Source organism: Ambystoma mexicanum, chromosome 4p (genome assembly GCF_040938575.1).
Source record: "Ambystoma mexicanum isolate Mex_15411 chromosome 4p, UKY_AmexF1_1, whole genome shotgun sequence".
In the NCBI taxonomy this organism is placed as follows: domain Eukaryota; kingdom Metazoa; phylum Chordata; class Amphibia; order Caudata; family Ambystomatidae; genus Ambystoma; species Ambystoma mexicanum.
In genome coordinates, this window is record NC_090927.1 from 793,601,976 (window position 1) to 793,623,703 (window position 21,728).

Here is a 21,728-nt window from a genome sequence, read left to right on the forward strand (position 1 = left end):
GTTTCCATTTGGGATGATCTAAAAAGACACACCGACTCAGAGGGATGCACCACCCTAATCGTGCTTGACCTCTCGGCAGCGTTCGATACCATAGACCACTCAATCCGCACCGAGAGACTTCACACCATAGCCATTAGGGTTCTAGCTCTGAACTGGATTGCCTCCTTCCTCTCCAGCAGATCATACAGTTACCTCTGTCCTCCTCATCGCCCCACCCAGTCCTTCATGGTGTGCTGCAAGGTGCCTCTCTCTTCCCTCTCCCCTTTAAACTCTCCCTGAGCCAGCTGCCCACCTTCATTCAATCTCATGGTCTATCATGCTACAACTATGCCGACGACACCCAACTCATCTTCAAAATCTCAAGTAACTCTTCCTCTATCTTTCCTGATCTCACAACCTGCCTCTCCAAGATCAAACCCTGGATGGTGACCAATCACCTGCTACTCAACCCAGGAAAAACCACTCTCTTCCCCCAACCCATCCCCTAGCCTCCCTCTCTGGGCCCCCGACCCTCCACCTCTACTACAGTTAAAAATCTCAGGTGCCTTATGGACACTGACCTAAATCTGTCACCTCACATCAACTCAGTGGTAAAAAGCTTTTTCCTCCAGATCCGTATCCTTTGTCACATTTTTCCTATCCTGACTTTGCCACATGGAGTTACTGCAATTATCGCAATCACACTATCATGCCTAGACTAGGCCAATGCACTATACTTAGGAGTCCCTGCCTCTCTTCTGAGAAACCTCTGAGCGCAAAGTACTAGCCTGAGACTCCTCCTAGGCTTAGGTCCTAGATAACACGTCTCTCCTGCACTCCAAATTCTCAATTGGCTTCCGATCAGTTAGAACGCAACCTTCAAAGCGATGTGTATCACTCACCCCGTCTTCTAAAATAAAGGACCTGAATACCTGCAACAAATGTTTGTTCGCAAAAGACCAAACAAAAGCCTCAAATCTGGGGCTCAGCACTTAATTCCAGTGACCAGATCAACTCATACTGTGGGCATCTCCTTCTCAGTACAAACACCCACAATATGGAGCTCTCTCCCTGTAAACATCCACCGCATACAGGACCACCTCGTCTTCAGGAAAGCACTCAAAACATGGCTCTCCCTCTTGCATACCTAACCTGAACTACTTACCCCAGCACAAATACCCCATAATTTGCCTCAATTCACCAACCAAAACCCACCCCTCCCACAGCCTACATAACCCACCCAGAAGCTTTCTTAATTAAGCAATTCAGATCTGGCCATGTGCCAAGAACCAGCGAATGTAATGTAATGGAAAAAGGCTCTCTTAACATAAGCTATTCCATCCCCCACCCCATCCCCCCAAGAGCCCAGTTGTTACCTGCATGTCAATGGATTTAGCTCCACATATCCTAAACTGTTCTAGTACCTCATAGAGCCCACTTTCTTCAGAATTTATGAAATTAGGTTATCCTAACATAAACTTTCCTAGCCCATCATACTGTAACCTTCCTTGACTTTCACTCCCAAAATACCCATCCCTAGGAATTCAACATCTCCCTCAGGCTCACCCTACTATGTTAAGCAGAAAGGATCAGGCAGTCAGAACTTCCAGGTGGGAAATGGACATTCAGGGCACTCGAGTGGGTGAGTCAACACGGGAGGCAGGGCGGGGGAGACAAGTGGTTTCTCTCTAGAGGGACAGGTGGCTTGGAGACTGGCAAGGGCACAGGTGACCACCAATTCAGTATTTTTCTATAGGTGACTATGCAGTATCGCTGCCATGTTTTAATCCATTATACTCCATTTACTGCAATAATTAGATGGTACCTGTGAGGGCATGAAATGTGCATGCTGACTGCATGTTAGCCACTGATGCATGTGTTCTGCATGTAAAGTATAGCAGAGCCCTTAACTATAGACGGTTGCTCTAGGGATTGATGGACTAATTACAATATACTTTCCCCCGTTCACGCTGCAACCAATAGAATAAAGCTGAGTCCCATGAACAATTAGGTCCAGCTGTTACATAGCCACTGACATTGCAGTCTTTCCTTATGCCTTTGCAATATCTGCTGCAGACGCTTCAACCTAGTCATCTATGCACATCATGTCATTTCCATTACTCTTTGCTCACATTGTATTGCTTCTTTTATTCACATGTTTGCACAGGATGCAGTCTTCCAAAGGCATTCATCCACCGCAGTGCTTCAAAGCCATACTAATGGCAGTAGGCGCTATGCAAATATGAAGTTACATAACATTTCATAACCCCATTTAATTCATATGCATTATGTCTATCAGAAGAGCTACATTGATTGCATTGCTACATTCAGTGCATCTTTAACTTCAAACTGCAAAAGCCCAAGCAACGTCAAACACTTTAATCATGACACCTCAAAATGGATTATACCACTGTAACTACAAAAAAGAAATTGGGAAGGCATTGTGTCAAGCTTTGTACAATGTTTTTTATTCAGTATTTAACTAGGTTTCCAAAACTGTACCGGCAATTCAGACTAACTCTGAAGGAATCATAAAAACGGTTGATTTTTAAGACTGCCAAAAAATGCATTACATTTTATATATACGTAAAGCCTAGCGGGAAATGAAGGAATATAAGGATTACCTGTTGGTTCTGGTATGCAGTCACAGTTGTAAAAATGGTCTCGGGGAAGGAGAAAGCTTTCACCCCATCTCTTGAAGGAACAGGCTTCACAGGGGAAAGGTCCTCCCCGCAGTCTTTGCGAATGACGTGAACACGTGGTTGATATTTGTGCATAGAATGAAGGATGATCTAAAGTAGAACATTAAAAAAAATAAGTGGTTAGAATTCCAGCGAAAACGGGCATTCCTAAATTCGTTTTTTCTTAGTGATGAAATCCTGGAGATAGCACAGTTAGTAGTTAGAAAAGAGCATGGAGAAGAGCAAACCCGAAACCTAGCTAAACATGTCCTGATAAATAGCATCAAACGGAAGAAGAAAATAGAAGAAAGACTTAAAGAAGGAGACAGTAGAGACTAGGAAAGCCTGAACTGTTGACATGCAGGAAGAAGAAGGCCCTTTCCAGGAGAAAGAGCACATTCTCTGTTTTTGCCTATTCTAAGACCCGAAAAACAATTGTTGAACTGCTCTGCAAAAAGTAGAGTGCCCCGGAATGCGTCAAAGGTTAGGAGGAAGAGAATGCCACAGCATGGGAGCAGATACACGAATGCCATGCTAGCAACGGCCATCAGATTAACCTGAGGTGACCCAAGAGAGAGGATAGGGATATAATGCATGTATAATTGCAGCGCATTCCATAACATATATATTGCAATATTCTTTTTGGGGTGTTGTTTAGTCAATCTTTGTTGTCTGTATTTGTGTGTTCTATATAAAGTAACAAGAAAATGGGTGCTTCATTCGAATCTCACTTTACATGATTATTTGTTCATGCACTTTTCCAATATCCAAATTCTCATTAGATTTTAAGCAATAGTGCAATTTATGAAGATGTTCTTGAAGATTTAATGGCCCATTATTTGCTCTTTATGACTGACTTTATGGCAACAGTAGCCCTACCAGCTGCATTGGTCTCGAGGTTTGTTGTGGTTGGTGTGGGGTACGCTACCTGTCAATGCAGGTGTTCTTCCTTTTGCATTGAAACACGTGAAGTCAAGCTTTATTAATATGTCATTATAAAAAAAAACGAGGGGCACTGAGGGGCATATTGGAGTGTACACAATCTATGAGCTGTGTACAGATGGATCCTGTGTGTGATTCAGGGGCATGTTGATCAGTCTCCAGCAGTGGCATAGGTACAGGGTGCTGTGGGGCCCCAGTGCTTTATCTTTACGTTAATCTCACATGGGGCGATAGCATGCGCGTCAGCCTGATACGTCATGGACTTCATCTCCAGGTGGACTGAGGGGGGCACTTCCCCCTTGAGCCTGGGTTGGGCCTCTTGGTTCAAGCAGCTATATTCCGATGGCTTCCGATCCGATGGATTCTATGAGATTTAGTATGGATCAAGCGTTGATCAGGTAGTGGAGCGAGTGGGCGAGGCCAGACCCAAGGACGGTTGGCCTGCTGAATTCTAGAAGGATATGTGATGGTTGCGTATGGAATTTCTGTAATAACTATGATTATCAATGTCTTTAACCATTCATTGGAAGCTATGCCTTACTTCACCGCCCACCAAAGATAGATTACTCATCTTTAGTATCCTACCTGCTCCTTCCTGAAAAGCCACTTCTTCTCTTGAAGAAAGAGGATTTGACTTTTTCACTGGAACAATATTCAACCTGTGATTTTTGGGAGGCGTCTGAAATATATTTATCTCTCTTCTGATAGGCTGGCTGGGTTTTCACTAATGGACACTATCGAGAATGGTACCATTAAACAAGTGGTCTCTGTATGCTGTTATGAATGAGCCAGAGAATTTTTAAAATGTAACTCTTGCTGAGGTCTATTCATTTCTTTTAATTATGTGCCTACGGCTTGCAATTAAACCGTACACATATCATCATTACAAAAAAAAGGAAATACAATCCAATGGAAAATATATTAATACGATAGAAAAGTAGAAATCTCATAAAAAGAATAGAAAAGTACATTTACGTGTTGACCACTTCCAGCCTATTGTTCTTGACCTTCCAAAGAAAACGTATTTTAATTTCACCATACCTACAGATTACTATTTTTGTCTTCAGTAGGTTCATGGATAGGTCATGTGAATCCTTAAATTCCACAAGTGTATTTAGTGATCGCTGGAGCCCTATGGGGTTTGGTCAACATAAGCAGATTGTCAGCATAGGCCAGATTCTGTATATGCGCTTGGTCCAACCATGGGGTAAATGCCCTGCCCTTTTGCATGTAATGACCCAAGTCAACCATATACAGGTTAAAGAGGGCGGGGGCAAGTGCACAGCCCCGCCACACCCCTTTTCCTGCATCATTAGGTTTAGATAGTGTACCTTTACCATCAAGTCGTATCCTCTCCTGCGATCCTATATGCAAGGATTGTAGAACCTCTAACAGATGGCATGGTATACCCCATGCACACAATTTTCCCCAGAGAAAATCTCTATTAATATTATCGAAGGAACTTCATTGACCATTTTCTAACTTCTCCAGAACTAGTGAAGCAAAGATTTTGCTGCAGGAGTCCAGTAGCGCAATGGGGCGATAGATAACTGGCAACAATATATCCCCTTTTTGAAGATTGGCACAATTATAGCTATTTTCCACGAATTCCTATGTTCCAATATGGAGTTAAAGAATGCAAATAGCAATCCAGCCCAAAGATTAGAATTGGTCTTAATAACCAGGGTTGGGATCTCATCGGGACCCGCAGCTCTAGGAGATTTGGAGGCTAAAATTAAAGAATGGATTTCCTCCTCTGCAAGAGATAAGGTCCATTGATCACCTTCAAAATGTATCTCTAATCCTTCACTTTCTTTACATTTTTTAAACAGCTTTTGCAAATAATCCAACCCAGTGCGTTCAGAAATGGGATTAAGCTGACTAGTTCCTTAATAGCCCGGGTCTTCATTCAATAATTCCCAGAATAGTTTAGCATACCCTTTGCAGAGAGTGTGCAACATTTCCTCCCCTTCTTCTTAATAATTGGAGGCTCACCCCACCCCCCACCCCCACACGGTTCTTAAAGGCTAGTTTTAAACTTTTGGCAATTTCAGTGGCTTGATCCTCACAATTGGCTTTTTCCGTATGCAGAGCGAATATCTCAAATCCTTTTTGGTGGCCTTGATCCCTACATCGACCTTAACCTTATGATTATTGTGACCTTTGAAACCATGGGTCTCCCCTTCTAGTGAGTTGTCAGCCTTGAATGTAAAAGAAAACTATGCTTTGAGCAGTGAGACAATCAATCACTTCCTCCATATAACCCATCTCCAGCCAACCACTGCGTTCCTTATTGAATTTCAAAATGTGTTGTGGACACCAAGTTAACGCAATTCCCTGAGTTGTTGACCAAAAGGTCCACTGAGTCACGAACACTCTTTTTATCATGAGGAAAAAGAAGGGAGCACCCAAGAATCAAATGATCGCTTCTTACAGTATCGGAGATTGGAAAATGTATACAGGCGTTGCCAATGACTTGAGTGCAAAAGAGTGAATGATGATAAACCCCACTTCCAGGTTTTTTCCAGGTGGTTATATTACAAAACAGCCCATTTAAGCATATGAAGATTTTAACAAGGACATCCACTGGCGAGGGGCTGGTTCTACCTTTCTTATTACATTTTTCATTCCAAACGACCCCATCTTCCAATTCCTTATCACAATAGCAGTTCATGTCACACACTATAATGACATTAACACCCCCATAGTCCCCAAACCACATACTCAGCCAACAAGCTAACCCCTTGTTCCGCATTCTGGTTCCAATATACATGTATTAATAGGACAGCTCCAATAAACAACCTATTCCCACCAATATTCGAAATAACTAGATGAAGTACTCCAAGATGTGCAGAAGCAATTGTTGTTTCCTCCCAGGCAATATTCTTTTAAACAGCTAACAACAGTCCCCCCGCCAGCCTACCTCTATCACCCAGGAAAGCTGGTTTGAAAAGAACATCATAGCCATCACACCGGGGCGTTTGCAATAGCCAGGCCACTTGTAAAGTTATCACATGGAATTGGCCCAAGAGAGTGGAGGTTTATGTACATGCTTCAGACATACAGTAAGAGACTGTAAAAGGAACAGATCTGGCATGCCCAGCTGCTGTCTATCCAAGCCCTGTGATGGAGTACTGATATTGGTGTATAGTGTGGTCTATAGGGTGGTTGCTTGATTCCCACGCATGGCCTTGCAGTCTGCATGTGTCACGGCGTGGAGCTGTGTGGGAATGGGGCAGACCATACCGGTTTTGCACGGGTATATCTAACAACTGAGAACAATGTCATCCATTTCACACACATGGAACGCCATTTTAAATATGCAAAGTCCGGCTTTCACATCACTGGGGGCTGATTCGCTCCATACGGCTGAGCTTTTTATAGAGCACCTCAAATAGCGATGCAAGGCCACTCGTTGGGGATGAAAATCTTGACGCCCAGGGTGCCCATTGTACAATTCTCAATGGTTGTATAGTTGGCAAGTTAGAATGGTCTGGTAACATCCCAGTGGAATGACTTACCAGGATCTAGAGATCTGGGACCCCTTGGATAGTTGGGTTATGCTTTTAGCAGTGGGGCCTGGGGCAGATTTGATGGGGCTTCTTAAGTAGGACTGCCACAGTGTAGCTACAGCACCCAGTGAGAAGCAGATCTCTACACAGGGTCCATGGTAAAATGACTGGCTCTTTCTCTCCCAGCTACCTCCTGATATTGCTGGGTGCATGAGTTCACTGCAGAAGAGCATTGCTTTTTTAAATTTTTATTTTTTAACGATTTGTTTATTAACATTTTGCAATAAGTGACAAACTGTGCATTGCTTTCGATTGTCACTTGGGAATTCTCCATTGCTGTCCAATGCTGCAATCAAGAGGAACGGTGTTGCATATATATATTTATAGTATACGCTGCTGGACAATATTATTCTTAGATGGCTTTAATATGTCAAGGTATCTCGGGTACCCTGTTTGGGGTGCTGGACTGAAGGCTGATGTTGGGGTGCCGGACTGAAGGCTGATTTTCTCTATTCCGTTGCACTCTGATCTTGGTTCCGCCTGGAGAGTTGCCTGAGTTTGGTGTAGTCAGCCCTTCCCTGGTGTCTGTTTATCACACGGGGCTTCGTAAGCGGCACCACCATCATGGGGGTACAGAGATGTTTTTCTGTGCAGTGCCAATCGGATATCTTTGGTGTTCTTTATGGAGTAAATACTGGGACGATGAAGAGGAACATGGAGAAAGTATTCTGGTTTTTACTGGCATCTTCATTACTTTCAGTTGTATCTTCCTTGGCACTGTATTTATGACCCACCTCTCCCACCCCTTTGGGTCGATCTTCCCGGTCCTTTTTTCTAACAGTTGCACTCTGGGTAAGGTAAGGGGTTTTATTGCCCAAATGAGAGAGTGGACAGACGTAAAAAAGGACCATTTTTGGGAATGGGTGATGACAGAAGGTGCGTTGCCTTCATGGGGGAAGTAGTGAGACGTGGAAGAGTAGCGTTAGGTGTATTGCTGTTTGCATGCTGGTGATCCTGTGGCATGAACCACATGTCACATTTTCTCTTCTCTGTGAAGTGTGGCTTTTGTCTTGCTAGGCATGGGGAGACAGGCCAGCAGGTATAGACTGGAGATGTGGGGTGGCAGGACTGCAGGAATTTGTACAGCTAATGTTCTGCTGGCTCAGCTCGTGTTTGGCACCTAGAGCCAACCCAAACCACTTGAGTTGGCTCTAGCTTGGATATAGCCACGCATTCTCTGACTTCCACACCTTAAGCTTGGTGTGACCACACAGCAGGGAACAGAGCATTCCCTGTGCCTCTGAAGGATTTTTGGTGTCGTGGAAAAATCAGGAGTGTACCAATATAAGGAGGTAGTGGCGAGGGTGGCTGAACCCAATGTATGTTCTGTTTGCCCTGACTGTCTGTATATTTCTCATGCCTCTCTTAACCACCCCCCAATCCCCCCCCCCCACACACACCCCATTAGTGCTGCAAAAGCTCATGAGTGGGGGGATGAAAGGGCATGCAATGTCATGTACAGTATATAATTGTAGTTGGGCACCTATGAACGGCACGTTTTATTTGAGCTTTTGGTTCCACTTGACATCCTTGACCAGTGAAGCTTCTCTCTCATTTTATATCAGTAGTCACTCAGAAGCCCTCAGTGGAATATATATATATATGCTGTTGATAGTTACGCACCTACAATTCTACATATGTAAAACATATTCATACAAATGTGCACGCATATTTACCATTTCACTCTGAACAAGAAAAGTCATAGGGTCTGATTTGCAAAAGTGTTTTACAATGGCGCAATACCATTGAAAAATCAGGGAAGGCAGAACTTGCTTCCAATGTGTAAAGATGATCGTACAGGAGTACTAGATCACATTGGAGGACTTCAGACTGGCTTCCTTGCTGTACGTCTGTCTGGGTTATTAACAATGCTCGTTATGAGATTTTTAGATGGATTGTTTACACTTTTCTATTGCAGTTTTTTTGCAAAACTATTCTATGTATTGTGGCATTTTTTTAATAACTTTTCACAATCAATGACCAGTAACAAATAGTATGTTTAGCCATTCTTTCTGAAAAGATGCTTGGCTAATACTGTTTACGTTGTGATGGCCCTGCTCTCGGACCTGTGTGGCATGAAATATGTGTCAGATGTCCGGAACGCTAGACTCCAAACTGCACAAGCACCCGCAAGCATGGCACCACCCCCGGCATTCTGGGCAATGCCTCACAATCCCGGGCAGGCCGAAGGACATGTCTACATGAAATAAACACATATATCCCATATAATTTAGGAAATTACAGTGATAAAGGTTTTCAAATAAAACTGAGGATGTACTGACCAGCATTAAGTTTCCAAAAAGGAGGATCTGCGGGGTATGCTGGGTAATATTTTTTATACTGAAGTTGATTTTGGTACAAAATGAGTAGTCTTCAGAAGTAACAAGCATGGATTGAACGTGGGCGCTTTGGAGTACTTGCAAGTTGTATTCGGTTCCTCTGCATACAAAAGGGGGGCCCCGGGGGGAACGCGAAGCGTTTCCCCCCGGGGAGTTTTTTGGCGCTGCACATGGCCAGCGAGTGGCCGTGGGGTGCAGAGCGCCCCTCCAGGGGTACTTAAGGGCTCAGGGAAGGTTCGGGAGGCAGGCGACGGTTAGGACTTGGTGATTGTCCCGCCCTCCCACCCCTTCATTTTGTTTAGGGTGATGTCAGTTATGGAATAGGGGGGGCATTTTTCATGGGATTATGCAGGGGGGGGTTTCTGGACGTCAGGGTTTTTTTTATGGTTTTGGGGGTCTGTTAGGAGGGTAGGGATGGTAGTTTTGTGTGACAGGTCAGGGCATCGTGAAAGGTGTGTGTAATATATGTTGCTGATGTGGCAGGTCAGGCTGGCTGCAGGTCACAAGAAGGGGAAGTTTGGTGTAGAGGGGAGTTTAAAAGGGGTTGAAGTGGGTCGGGGCGCCGGGGGCATGGCCCCTTTTGATGTGGGGGGAGGGAAGCACAATGGGGGAATGACACGGGAAAGGAGGGGGTGGCTCTGTTTGCACAAGCAGGTCACCCCGGGGGAACAGGTATTGAGCCTGGAGGGGCATGGCCCCTGGGAGAAAGCGGGACGCCTGGAAAAGGGGCAAGGATACGGTAGGATCCAAGGGATCATTAGGGAGGAAATTGGTTATTTAATTATTTAATTGTTGGGGGGAAAATGAAAATGTTTAAGTTATTTAATTGATTGTTCAAATATCTATTTAGCTTGTTAGGCCATGGAGCCAGTTAAGCGTTTTGATTGTAAGCTTTGGCCTGTCACATTAAAGCGACCTTTTCCACTTTTAAATGAGTCTGGGTTTTTGTGCAGTAAGCCAAAACAAAAAACCCTATAAATCTGTATTAGGGCCCTTTGTTTACTTTTATTTATTTTTTATTTAATTTAACGTGCAATGTAGTTAATAAACAAACCTCACACATGATCAGTTCAATGTTAGGAAGAAACTAAGCAACCCCTGAATTAGACATACAAATATAAAATATCTACAAACTTCCTATAAGAACTTAAATCTTTTCTTCAGTTCCAAAACATAATCAATGACATTCGAGTCTACTTATTGTAAATCAAATGTCATTGGGCCTAATTTAAAAAAAAAACGTTTTTCAATGGGATCTTCCATTAAAAAGCACTTTGTAAATCAGGCCCGTTATGTTATGGTATAGCATATCAGACACAAATCCCCTAAAAATATGACAGGGGGCCTCATTACGAGGTCGGTGGTAAGGGGCTAACGGCAACGGTAAGGGTGCCATTACCGTTAACCCCTTACTGCCGCATTACGAGGTAGGTGCCTTAGCGGGAGCCGCTAAGGGACCAGGGAGCTAATAACTGGCCCGCTATTAGCGGGCCTATTATTAGCTCCATCCCCATTCCGAATGAGCCCTATAGGGGCTCGAATGGGAATGGGGAATGGTTCTTTGAATGGGGATTTACCGGGCCCTCCAAGGTTGGAATGACCCAGTAAATCCCTATTCCGAGAACCCAGACCCGGAATGCGGTAAGGGGGTAGCCATGGTGCTAATGGCACCATGGCTACCTCCTACCTCGTAATGAGGCCCAAGGTCTTGCAAATTCTCAAACTGGCCATGTTCAAATTGATGTCAACTGCAACATTACATTTGTAGTGTGTATTTGTTAGGGCCTGCAATCAGAGCACATCAGCACACATTCCTTTCCTGCAGGGCAAATAAATATGGCATTACTAGTATGATTGGGCACAATTTACTAGTGATCAATAATAATGTGTTATTGAATAAACATGATCGATCACCATTCATCCGGTGACAAATTGTTTCACTGACTTGCCTGAGTGAGGAATGATGAGGTGTGCTACCATGTGCAATGCAGGTCAGGCTCAGGCAGCAGGTGCTGCTTCAGTGCTGCGTGAACACAGGACAGCTCTGCTGTGGAGCTACAGGGTGAGGATGAATACTTTATCTGAGGTGATAATGTCCACTGTATATGGATTTAAATCCTTATTTAGCATCCCAACTATTGCTCTGTTGCCTAACTATGCTATCAGATGATAGCGGTATCCAGATTTCCCTTTTAAAGTCATTGCAATCCTGTACTGTTGCCCATTTGCTTTGGTTGAAAAGATCCAAGACTACAGGTCCCAGAATGCATTAGTGTCCATAAAAATACAGTGTTGGATATTTGTGGCCTATGTGACACAGAGGGCTCAATTCATGGAATTATTTGCGTGGGAAATAGGGTACTTGCGCGCCAAACTGAGCGCAAATCTGTGTTTGTTGATTCTTGGAACTGATTGCATGGGACTTTCTTTGGACTTGCGTGGAGCTTGCAAAGGCCCAGAACGTCTGTGCAAGTCATCGAACGCCTTTCGAGTGACACCACACAGAGCGTGGTCATGGTTTGCTCAGAGGGCTGGGTGGGTGGCGGATACAACAAATTGGGGAAGAACATGCGAAAAAGTGGGTGTTACGAGGCACGGCCCGCAGGCTATCCCTCGCACGCCAACATTTGTGCTAAAGGACCCGTATTCATGGAAACACCCGCGCAGCTTCTCGACATAGGAATGGCCATGCAAATCCCTCGATCACTATGCCACCTGAAGGTAGGCGTAAGTACACTTGCACATAGAATTCGCAGAGGTGGGTTTGTATGTCAGATTTAGGGGTGTGTGTATGCAACCGGGGTTCTGATCTAACTTAGGGGTGCGCGTAAGCATTGAAGTGGGGTGCAGGAATTGTTTACAGGGGGTTCACACACAGATTTCCTGAGTTTAGACTGAGTTACGATTTTTCATTTGCATGTTGTCGGGTGCCGGCAACAGTTACGGTGGGACCCTGCGCAGGGTTCCTGCAATGCAGTTCTGCTTGAGGGGGAATGCACACACAGTTTGGAGGGTGCGTGTATTCACGGACCACGGAGTGTGTAAAGGTAGCTGTTCTGGCTGTTTATGCTTTGCATGTGGGCATGTCTGGGGCTTTCCAGGAACGACTTGTGAATACGGTTGCTTTGGCAGTAAATTCCATGAATACGTGGGACGTGCATTTCTTATTCTGTCACTGGCTCACGCTGTGTTCTTCTCAGCATTGATATTGATATTTTATTTCTATTGCACTCGTACACAAGTGTTTCAGAGCATGACAAGGCAAGGGAGGGGAACAGGAGAGAGCAAAACAACAATCTTACTAGGGCCAGTGACATTGAGAACGTGCAAGTGCATGGGAGCAGGGGTGGGGAAAAGTGCATGGAAGGAGGGAGAAGCGGAAAGTGCGGAGCAAAGGAGAGACAGAGAAATAATAATAAATAAATAAATAATAAAGGCAACAAACAGTGCTAGTGCAGCCAGCAATTGGCAAGTGCTGGGTTTAAGGCAGCAGACGGGGTAGGTCTGATAAGTGCAGGAAGAACAAAGGGGTGCGGGGGAGGACTGTATGGGTACAGCATGCGGCCCTTGCTGGATTTCTGTGCAAATTACCATGATTCGGCCCCAAAGTACTTTACAATTCACAGTGAAATATAAGCAACATTCAGAAATGCCATTGTTCACTTCTAGCAAACTCATACATAAATGTGAAAAGCAACATCTTCGGTGTATAACCGTCATTTAAAGTTTAATTTGAGTTTTATATTTTGACTGTTCAAAACATTGATGCGCTCCCGTGCATTTCAAAATGTAAAGTTAAAAAACCCTCCATTCCGAAGATTTTAAAAATAGCCTTTATTAGGAACAACCACAACTCCTTAAGGAATGTTTTCTAGTTATGTCCCTAGAGATACAGATTTCTGCCCACCCTGTAATTGCACATGCAAGGTTCCTACATCACATGTCTATATTTAGCTATCCCATCACCATCAAGTAATCCTTATTAGCAATTGGACTCTTGGAGTTGGAGGGACCAAAGAGCTGGGGGCATGCAGGATGGAATCCCATAAAACGAGAAACAATCCCTGTTTGTAAAACCCAGTGGTGACTGAGAACATCATTAGGTCGTGCATAGGTGGAATGAATTGGAGGCACTGTGGAAACAATTAATAGGAACAGAGCTACATGGTGCCATTATGACTGAATATTTGAGGTCCCAAACGGCACCCAATGGTCTAATAATATGAATAGAACCTCGCATCTTCCTAGATCAAATCCAATTCAGATGAGACTCAAGCTTTATAGCTGATAAATGCACCAGCGACTGGTTAATCCTCATAATCAATAGAGCAAAAACAGTATCAGAGAAAATCATGAATGAAATCATAACGAAACAAGACTCACTGGCCATGAAAACCATTGTGGGAACTACCTGAAGAGCATGGAAGCATTGGATGCTACAATAAAGGAATTCAAAGAATTTAATCTGAACAAAAAGATCATTAAACTCAAGAAGGAAATTGCAGCATTCACCCATGAAAAGAAATATCCCTACATTACAGATGAGTATTATGAGGATATGGATAAGAACAGCAACCAGTATCAGACAACCGGACAACCAAGGGGGAGGCCGTATCAACGGAACAACAGACCACGTCCAAACAATTGGAATTTTTCGAGTGGGAGCTTGGATGAGGAAAATACCAGACCAGCAAGAACACTGAGATTTGAAGACCAAGAACAAAACAGGTGAGGAAATTCCCTGGGTTTTCAACAGCCGAGAGTTGAGGGCAAGGCTGGTACGAACAAAATGCCCCAAGAGTATGAATTGGAAAAAACGAGATCTTAACAAAACCGAGGCACAGTCCCTAGTGGTGAATTTATCCAACACAACACTGACACAGGAACAACTAAGAGTATTACAAAAGGGACTATCCTTTGTCCCCACAAGGAAACATGATCGATTCGAAGCACATATCGAAGTGACCCAATTAATGAGGAAGATTTGCTTAAAAAATTATTTGCGAACTCCACAACACAAGAAAATCAAGGTGCCACTGATCTTCATAACAAATCCACATACTACCCCCCTCCGCAGTCCATCTCCCCCAAGTCGATCACATTTGAGAAGGCTTTACTTAAGAAGATCGAAACAATTGAGGCGGAGGAGATCCATCCATTCTTCAATCTGAGAAAATCAGAGAGCCAAGCACTCAAAGAATTACAAAACAACAAACGGATTATAATTAAGCCAGCAGACAAAGGGGGTGCCATAGTGATCATGGAGAAAGAAAATGACCACAGTATGGTAGACACCTTGGTGAATGACAGTACTACATACAGAAGACTTGGAGACTCAACAGAGGCCCTTAAGAGATCGATCAATCCCATTATTGAAGGGGCACTCTCAGAAGGATACATTAGCCAGAAAGAAGCTGAATTCCTCTGCCCTAAACACCCAAGATGCCTGGCATTCCACGCATTACCCAAGATACATAAAGGCATCACGCCGGTACCGGGATGCCCAATAGTATCAGGCATTGGCTCTATATTAAAACCACTGTCCCAATTTGTGGATTTCTTTCTGAAAAATGAAGTGATCAATATAAGATCATACACTAAAGACACCACCGTGGTCCTAACATAACTGGAGAATTTAACACTGGATAATGACAACATTTTTATCGTGACTGTGGATATAGAGTCATTAAACTCAAAAATACCCCAGGGGGAAACTCTCAAGATCATTGAGAAAATACTATGGGCAAGAAATCCACAGATAGATACCAATCTGCTTCATTATGCAACTGGAGGAATTAGCCCTGACAAAAAACAATTTTATATTAGAGGACAGATTCTTTTAACAAATATCGGGAACAGCAATGGGGGCAACATTTGCTCCACCCATAGCAAACCTATATGTCGTTGACTTTGAGGAACGTATTATCTACCACCCATCTAATCCCTTCCTAAGCAATATCCTGAGTTGACGACGTTATATTGATGATGTGTTAATGCTATTCAATGGAAATGAACAGACATTACATGAATTCACGGAATGGCTGAACTTACAAAACCCATTCCTGAAGTTTTCATTTGAAAGCAGCAAAGAAACCGTGACCTTTTTGGATTTAAAACTCCTTAGGAAAGGTACAAGAATCGAGACAACAGTCTGTCAGAAAGTAACTGACCACAACTCACTATTGGAATATAACAGCTTCCATCAACAATCTCTAAAAGAAAAACTTACCTTTTCGACAGTTCCTCCAATTCCGGCGGAACTGCTCAACTAGAAACAAATACGACACACAAGCAGACAAACTAGTGAAGAAACTGCGGGGAAGGAACTATCCGAAAAAAATCATCAGACATGCAAAGAAAAGAGCTTGCAATATCCCAAGGGAAGTGACCCTGGAACAACATCCTAAAAAGAAAAGAGACGATAAGCAGATTACAGCAGTATTCAGTCACTCACCTATAGTGAACCGAATTAAGAAGGAGGTGAAAAAACTTTGGCACATCTTAAATGTAGGTGATAGTACCTTAATCACCCCCAGATTCGCCACCAAGAGAAGACGGAACATAGGAGACAGCCTTGTACATACTTACAAACAGAGTAAGGAGACAATTGACAACCACCCGACGGTGTGGAATAGGCCGCGAGCCATAGGCCACACACCATGTGGTTCATGCACAGTTTGCCCATTCACGAAACGCACAACAGCCATCGACATCGGGTGGCACACACCATGGGAGCAGAGGGTACTGACCAATTGTAACACCTCAAATGTAGTTTACCTGATAAAATGCCCCTGTAACAAAATCTATATCAGGATGACAACAAGACCAATAAAGACACAGATCGGGAAACACAGATCAAACATTAGGATGAAACGCACCACTGCCCCACTAGTGGAACATTACTTGCAAATGAAACACTCAGAGAACGATGTGAGCTGGACGATATTGGAAAAGGTGATGCCCCCCAAAAGAGGTGGAAACCTGGGAGTGATGTTACTGAAACGGGAACAACTATGGATATTCAGACTTAAGAGCCATTTGACCAGTCTGAATGAAGGGATATGCTGGCAAACCTTAGCTGATTTGTAAAACCAGCATGCAGTTTTAGCATTGAAAGACTCCTTCAAAATAAATGTAAACGACAGTGGCCCCAACATACAACATACACACTTGATGCGCTGCTCCAGCGCCTGTTGCAACTCAAAACCAGGCAACTTTTTTCCACTACATGGAAATTGGAAGTCAAAGTTATATATCCCCAATATCTGGATATTCACACAACGAGATTATGACAACTGTTCATACTCTTTCAAATATCTAAATATACATAAGCATTCACTACATATAAATGGTGGGAGAAGAACAAAAAAAGCATGATACATAACGCAAGAACACAGAGACAATCACGAATTCTAGTGACATGGACACTGGAAAATGACTAGAGTATACAGTAATCACAACAGAAACTCGCGCCCACTTTGTGAACACCTAACTGAAGAGATAAATATACAACCTCTCCAGTGATAGACTGACAGTGAAATACTATGAAATAATAACAAAGTCAATCATAAATATACAGCGCCACATCGCCGCAAGAATTACGAGTGATTACAGTATGGAAACTAAAAAAGGTCTAGGGCCCTCTCACGCTCGTATAAAAGAATTACCCTCCCAAAATGGCGGCCGAGAGTCTTTTCGGCGACAGACACATAAGGAGACGGGCATCCAGAGATACCGCCCACACGGAAGGTAAAATTGAATAACTGAGATTCCGTGTCTCATAATGTGCTATACAGATGTTAGCAATGGTGGGATTATCAAATATGTAGAAAAGTCACCTGCTCAGTGATATAACCATGACTTAACTGGCCATCGAGAATGGCCTCTTGGGAAATGCTGATCCCACATCAAGCTATACAAACATTTGAGTCAAGGCACTAAGATATGACAATATCAGGTGTGCACCAGCTACGTGGGCACATTGATTAAAGCCAGCGAGTGATAATCAATAGCTTGGCACAAATCCATAGCAAAAAATGTGTATAATGCGAGTAGTTTGTGAGCGCTGAATTTGGGAATGTCGTTGCAGACCGTGAGAAGGCAGATAATCCAAATAACAATAGGAATTGCAAAAACTGTAAAGTAATGGTGTAACGCTGGAATAAAAGTATAACTTGTATAATTAGATCACCAGTAGAACGACCAAAGTTTGAGTTGGACACAGACCATGAGCCATTCAATCAATAGGTATCCAAGATTTCCACCGACATAATAAAAGAGACCGGATTTACGCCCAAGCTAAAAAAGGCCTTATATTCCGGTAAGAAATGTTTATATTCATGGCAATTATCCATACAAAATAGTAGTCATAGACACTCCAGGTCCCTGATTTGTGTATTTTCTCGTATAGGGATTGGATGTAATGATGAGTGGTCCCAACTAAGTGGAAGATGCCCGCGCCAGACAAAGAAATTGGAAGACAGCCGAAATAGTTGACTGTCTTTTTTATGTTGAAACTGAGTGTCCCAACTGGGCACTATTTAGAGTCATGAAGAAAGCGGAAAATTAGTTCCCCCACTGAAACCGGTTGACACAGGTTGGATCAGGGTGTTGGTCCAACCTACTTGTCTCACAAAGGTTTGATAGTGAGCTTGACTATAGGACACATTTTTATAAACATAGCGGAAGCAGGACCACCGGAAGGCGGACTGTCTATGAAATTTTAGGATAAGTCACACTGGAGGACAGCAACTCTATTAAATATGATGGCTAACTGCCATACAGTGTGCATTCAATAGAATTAGGAAAGTAGTGAGTTAGATTGGGGTGAGCTCTCTCCACTGTCCTTTCACCTTGATAGGCAACACACCAGCGCCATACTAGGTACAAACACTCCAAGGGACAGAGAGATTCGCTTTATAGGGACTTGCATTTAACTGTAGGGACTGAGCCATAGGTTTAAATATTGTATATCTCACATAATTGATTCTGCTCGTGATGTGGTAAAAATTGTGGGGAAGGAGACAGAATCTGAAGACCCTTGTGACTTCAATTGTATTGAAATGCATATATTGCCAACATTCAGCATCCTACAAACTATAAGGATCTCGCAGCTGCAAATCGAAAAGGAAATGATACATTTCGTATGGCATTAGTGTGGTGGACGAATAACTTGACCTCCTACTGAAGCTCGCTCACCTTCACTCAAGGGACTGAGTGACTGCCCTGCCTCTGGTCAGGAAGAAGTGAGTTGTGACTCTGTCTCATCTCCAGCACAGAGACAGATGGGGGACCGAAAAACAGGCTCGTCTTTTTTACGCCGCACGCCATACCTCTGCTGAGTACACTCACTCGCCTCACGTTACTGCCTGCCCACGTGCACCAGCCTGGGTGCGTCTAAGACACAATGGGCCATATTCTTGGAATAGTAGGCAGATATCCTGCAATGCCCGCGTGCCGAGAATGACTCTGTGTGAGCCTGTGTGAGGTTTTTCTGCACGCTCTGTGTATTCATGGAATTATTCACGCAAAGCAACAGTATACGCAAGTCTCGGCCGAAACACCTAAACACCACCATGCAAAGCAAAAACAGACAGAAACTGCTAGCTACCTTTGCATGCTCCCCGGACTTGAATACATGCACCCTTAAAACGGTGTGTGGGATCCCCTACAAGCAGGCCTGCATCTCGGGGACCATGTGCGGAGTCCCCCGTAACTGTTACTGGCACACCAATAACTTGCGTATGATTTTTCATAACTCAGGTAAAACTCTGAAAATCTGTGTGCAAACCGTTCCTGCTCCCTGCTACACTGCGTACGCACACCCATAAGTTAGATCGGCACCCCGCCTGCGTACACGCACCACTAAATCCGACACCCGATTTTACCTCTTTGTGGTGAATCCCATGCCTAAGTGTCTGTACGTCTGCCTGCGGGTGGCTTATAGAATGAGGGCTTTGTGTGGCCATTTCCCTGACAATGAGGTAGCTCAACCCTTTTGTTCAAAGTGTCTGAATTGTGCTTCAGTTTACACGCAGCATTCGGTGCACGTGCGGGTGTTATTGAACAGCCCCCTAATGTATATATCAGATACAAAGGGAGTGTTTGGGCAGCCGTGTGCCAACGGATGTGTGCAGAATTCTCTTAAACTCGAGTTCCATGGTTGATTAAACAACAATAACCCTGGATTTTGTGAATCCTTTCCTTTGAGCAGTTTCTGGGTGAATGCACCGCGATGCTGGCGCGCGTGACATAAACACGCCGCACGCGTCCATCTCTGAATCTGCTTCTTCTTGACACCCCATTATTTAGTGGTGTCCGGTAATTTACAGCCGCAAATCTTCAATGAAGACCCTGGTAAAACACCGCTTCTATTTTAACAGGAGCGGAGAGGTCAAAGAGCACAGGGGGCGCTGGTCCAGGAAAGAGCTGCACCAAGTCCTGCCCATCAGGCAGCAGCCCTGGACGTAGTGTTTGACCTCTGGGTCACAGGTAACGTTAGACAACAACTGAGGAGTAATTGTGGCGAGGCCCCACAGCTCTGGACACTTTAACTAAGATGGCAGCTGGCAAGGGGGAGGTGAGGGACGCCTTGGTGGGGAGCCAGCAGCAGGGCCAGGATGCAAACGTGGATTTCAGAAATTAATAAAGCTAATGGCTGGCATAAAGTGCTGCATGCTGGGTACATTTGAAATGTCACTGAGCTCTGTTTTCAAATAGATAGAAATTGAATGTGCCTTGCAAAATATATTGCATTAAGCAACAAGTAGCTGTGATGTCAGGGTGTTGCTAGGTCTGGAAAAGACCCGAGGCTGCGCTGATGTAGGAACTGTCGGGACTGGGGGCTAGCTAGCCTTTTGGCTATAGCTCCTGAGATTCTGTCCGGTGGGGGTGGGGGGGGCTACAACCAAAAGGCCAGGGGCTATAGTCCCCTTAACACCCCCCCCAGCAACGCCTCTGTGTCCAACTTTAAATGCTAGTTGGCCAATGTCCAAATGGTTTCTACTGGGCCCAGTTGCACCATTTGGATGTGGCGCCTGATTTACAAAAGCATTTTACAATGGCAAAATCCCATTGAAAAACGCTTACCTTCAGGATACTTGTGGATTAAACAGGAAATCATCCTCATTAAAAAAAAAAAGTGCCCAATACCAAAGAGATATGGTGAGACAATGAACGTAAGCACGGCAAGAAGCATATGCAATTCACATACACCTGTTAGAATACATAGGGCCTGATTTACAACAACAACAACATTTTACAATGGCACAATCCCATTGAAAAACGCTTGGTAAATCTGGCCCATGCAGTTCCTCAAGAATCCAATTTCGCCAGACAAATGCACGGCTTCAAGTAACTTCAAACTGCTGGCAATTATGCGAGCCACATCCCACCAAGTAAAGCCACTGACAAGGCTACCTGCATACTAGTGCCGAATTATTTGAATACAGGTTCTCCTGAGATTGCCGTCTCGTTCATGCATCGGTGGACATTATGTCTGACCTGCCAGCCAAGTTGGTGCTGTTGTATACCTTTCAGCAATGCCCTGATGTGGGCCCTCTGCATGCGCGCGCTTCCCAGTTCACATGGCAATGTCGCTACTGCACGGCCCCCAGCAGAGCGGGTGAAGTAATACTTTGGGCCTCATTACGACCCTGGCGGTAAGGGGTTAACGCCAGCGTTAGCTGCGCCGACCCCTTACCGCCAACTACGAGGTCCCTTAGCGCCATGGCGCTTTTAACACCTGCTTTTAGCAGGTGTTAAAATCCATGGCGCTAAGGGACCATGGAGTTAATTACGCCACCGTAATTTACGGTGGCGTAATTAACGCCTTCCCCACTCCCATTATGCCCTATGGGGCAAAAATGGGAATGGGGAAGGGTAAATGGGGATTGGGGACTTACCGCCCCGCCGACCTCGGAATGGGGCGGTAAGTCCGCCAACCACCATGGCGTAAACGTAGTTTACGCCATGGTGGTAAAGTCACGGCCCAGGCGGTAACTTACCGCCTGGGTCGTAATGAGGCATAGTCAGCGTCACGGAGAATGATAGTGTCGTTCCCTGTATCTGTCGGATTCTAATGTATGAAGCCAGTGCTTGAAGGGCCTGCCAGAAATCTGCCTGTGAGCGAGTCTTGCTGCTCCGAGTGGAATGTGGAATCGTTTCTACCTCAAGGCTCCTTGAATAGGGGAGCGTGCAATGTGAGTCGCACTCGG

The 21,728-nt window shown here is 44.3% G+C and overlaps 1 protein-coding gene across 1 annotated transcript in view; it reads right to left on the bottom strand.

The window, feature by feature from the left end:
* Positions 1–21,728, bottom strand: part of TBX18 (T-box transcription factor 18) — a 91,497-nt gene that overhangs the window by 50,178 nt on the left and 19,591 nt on the right. The window contains exon 5 of the mRNA XM_069606336.1: positions 2,604–2,771. Within this exon, the coding sequence (XP_069462437.1) occupies positions 2,604–2,771 (168 nt within the window). The remainder of the gene's footprint in view (positions 1–2,603; positions 2,772–21,728) is intronic.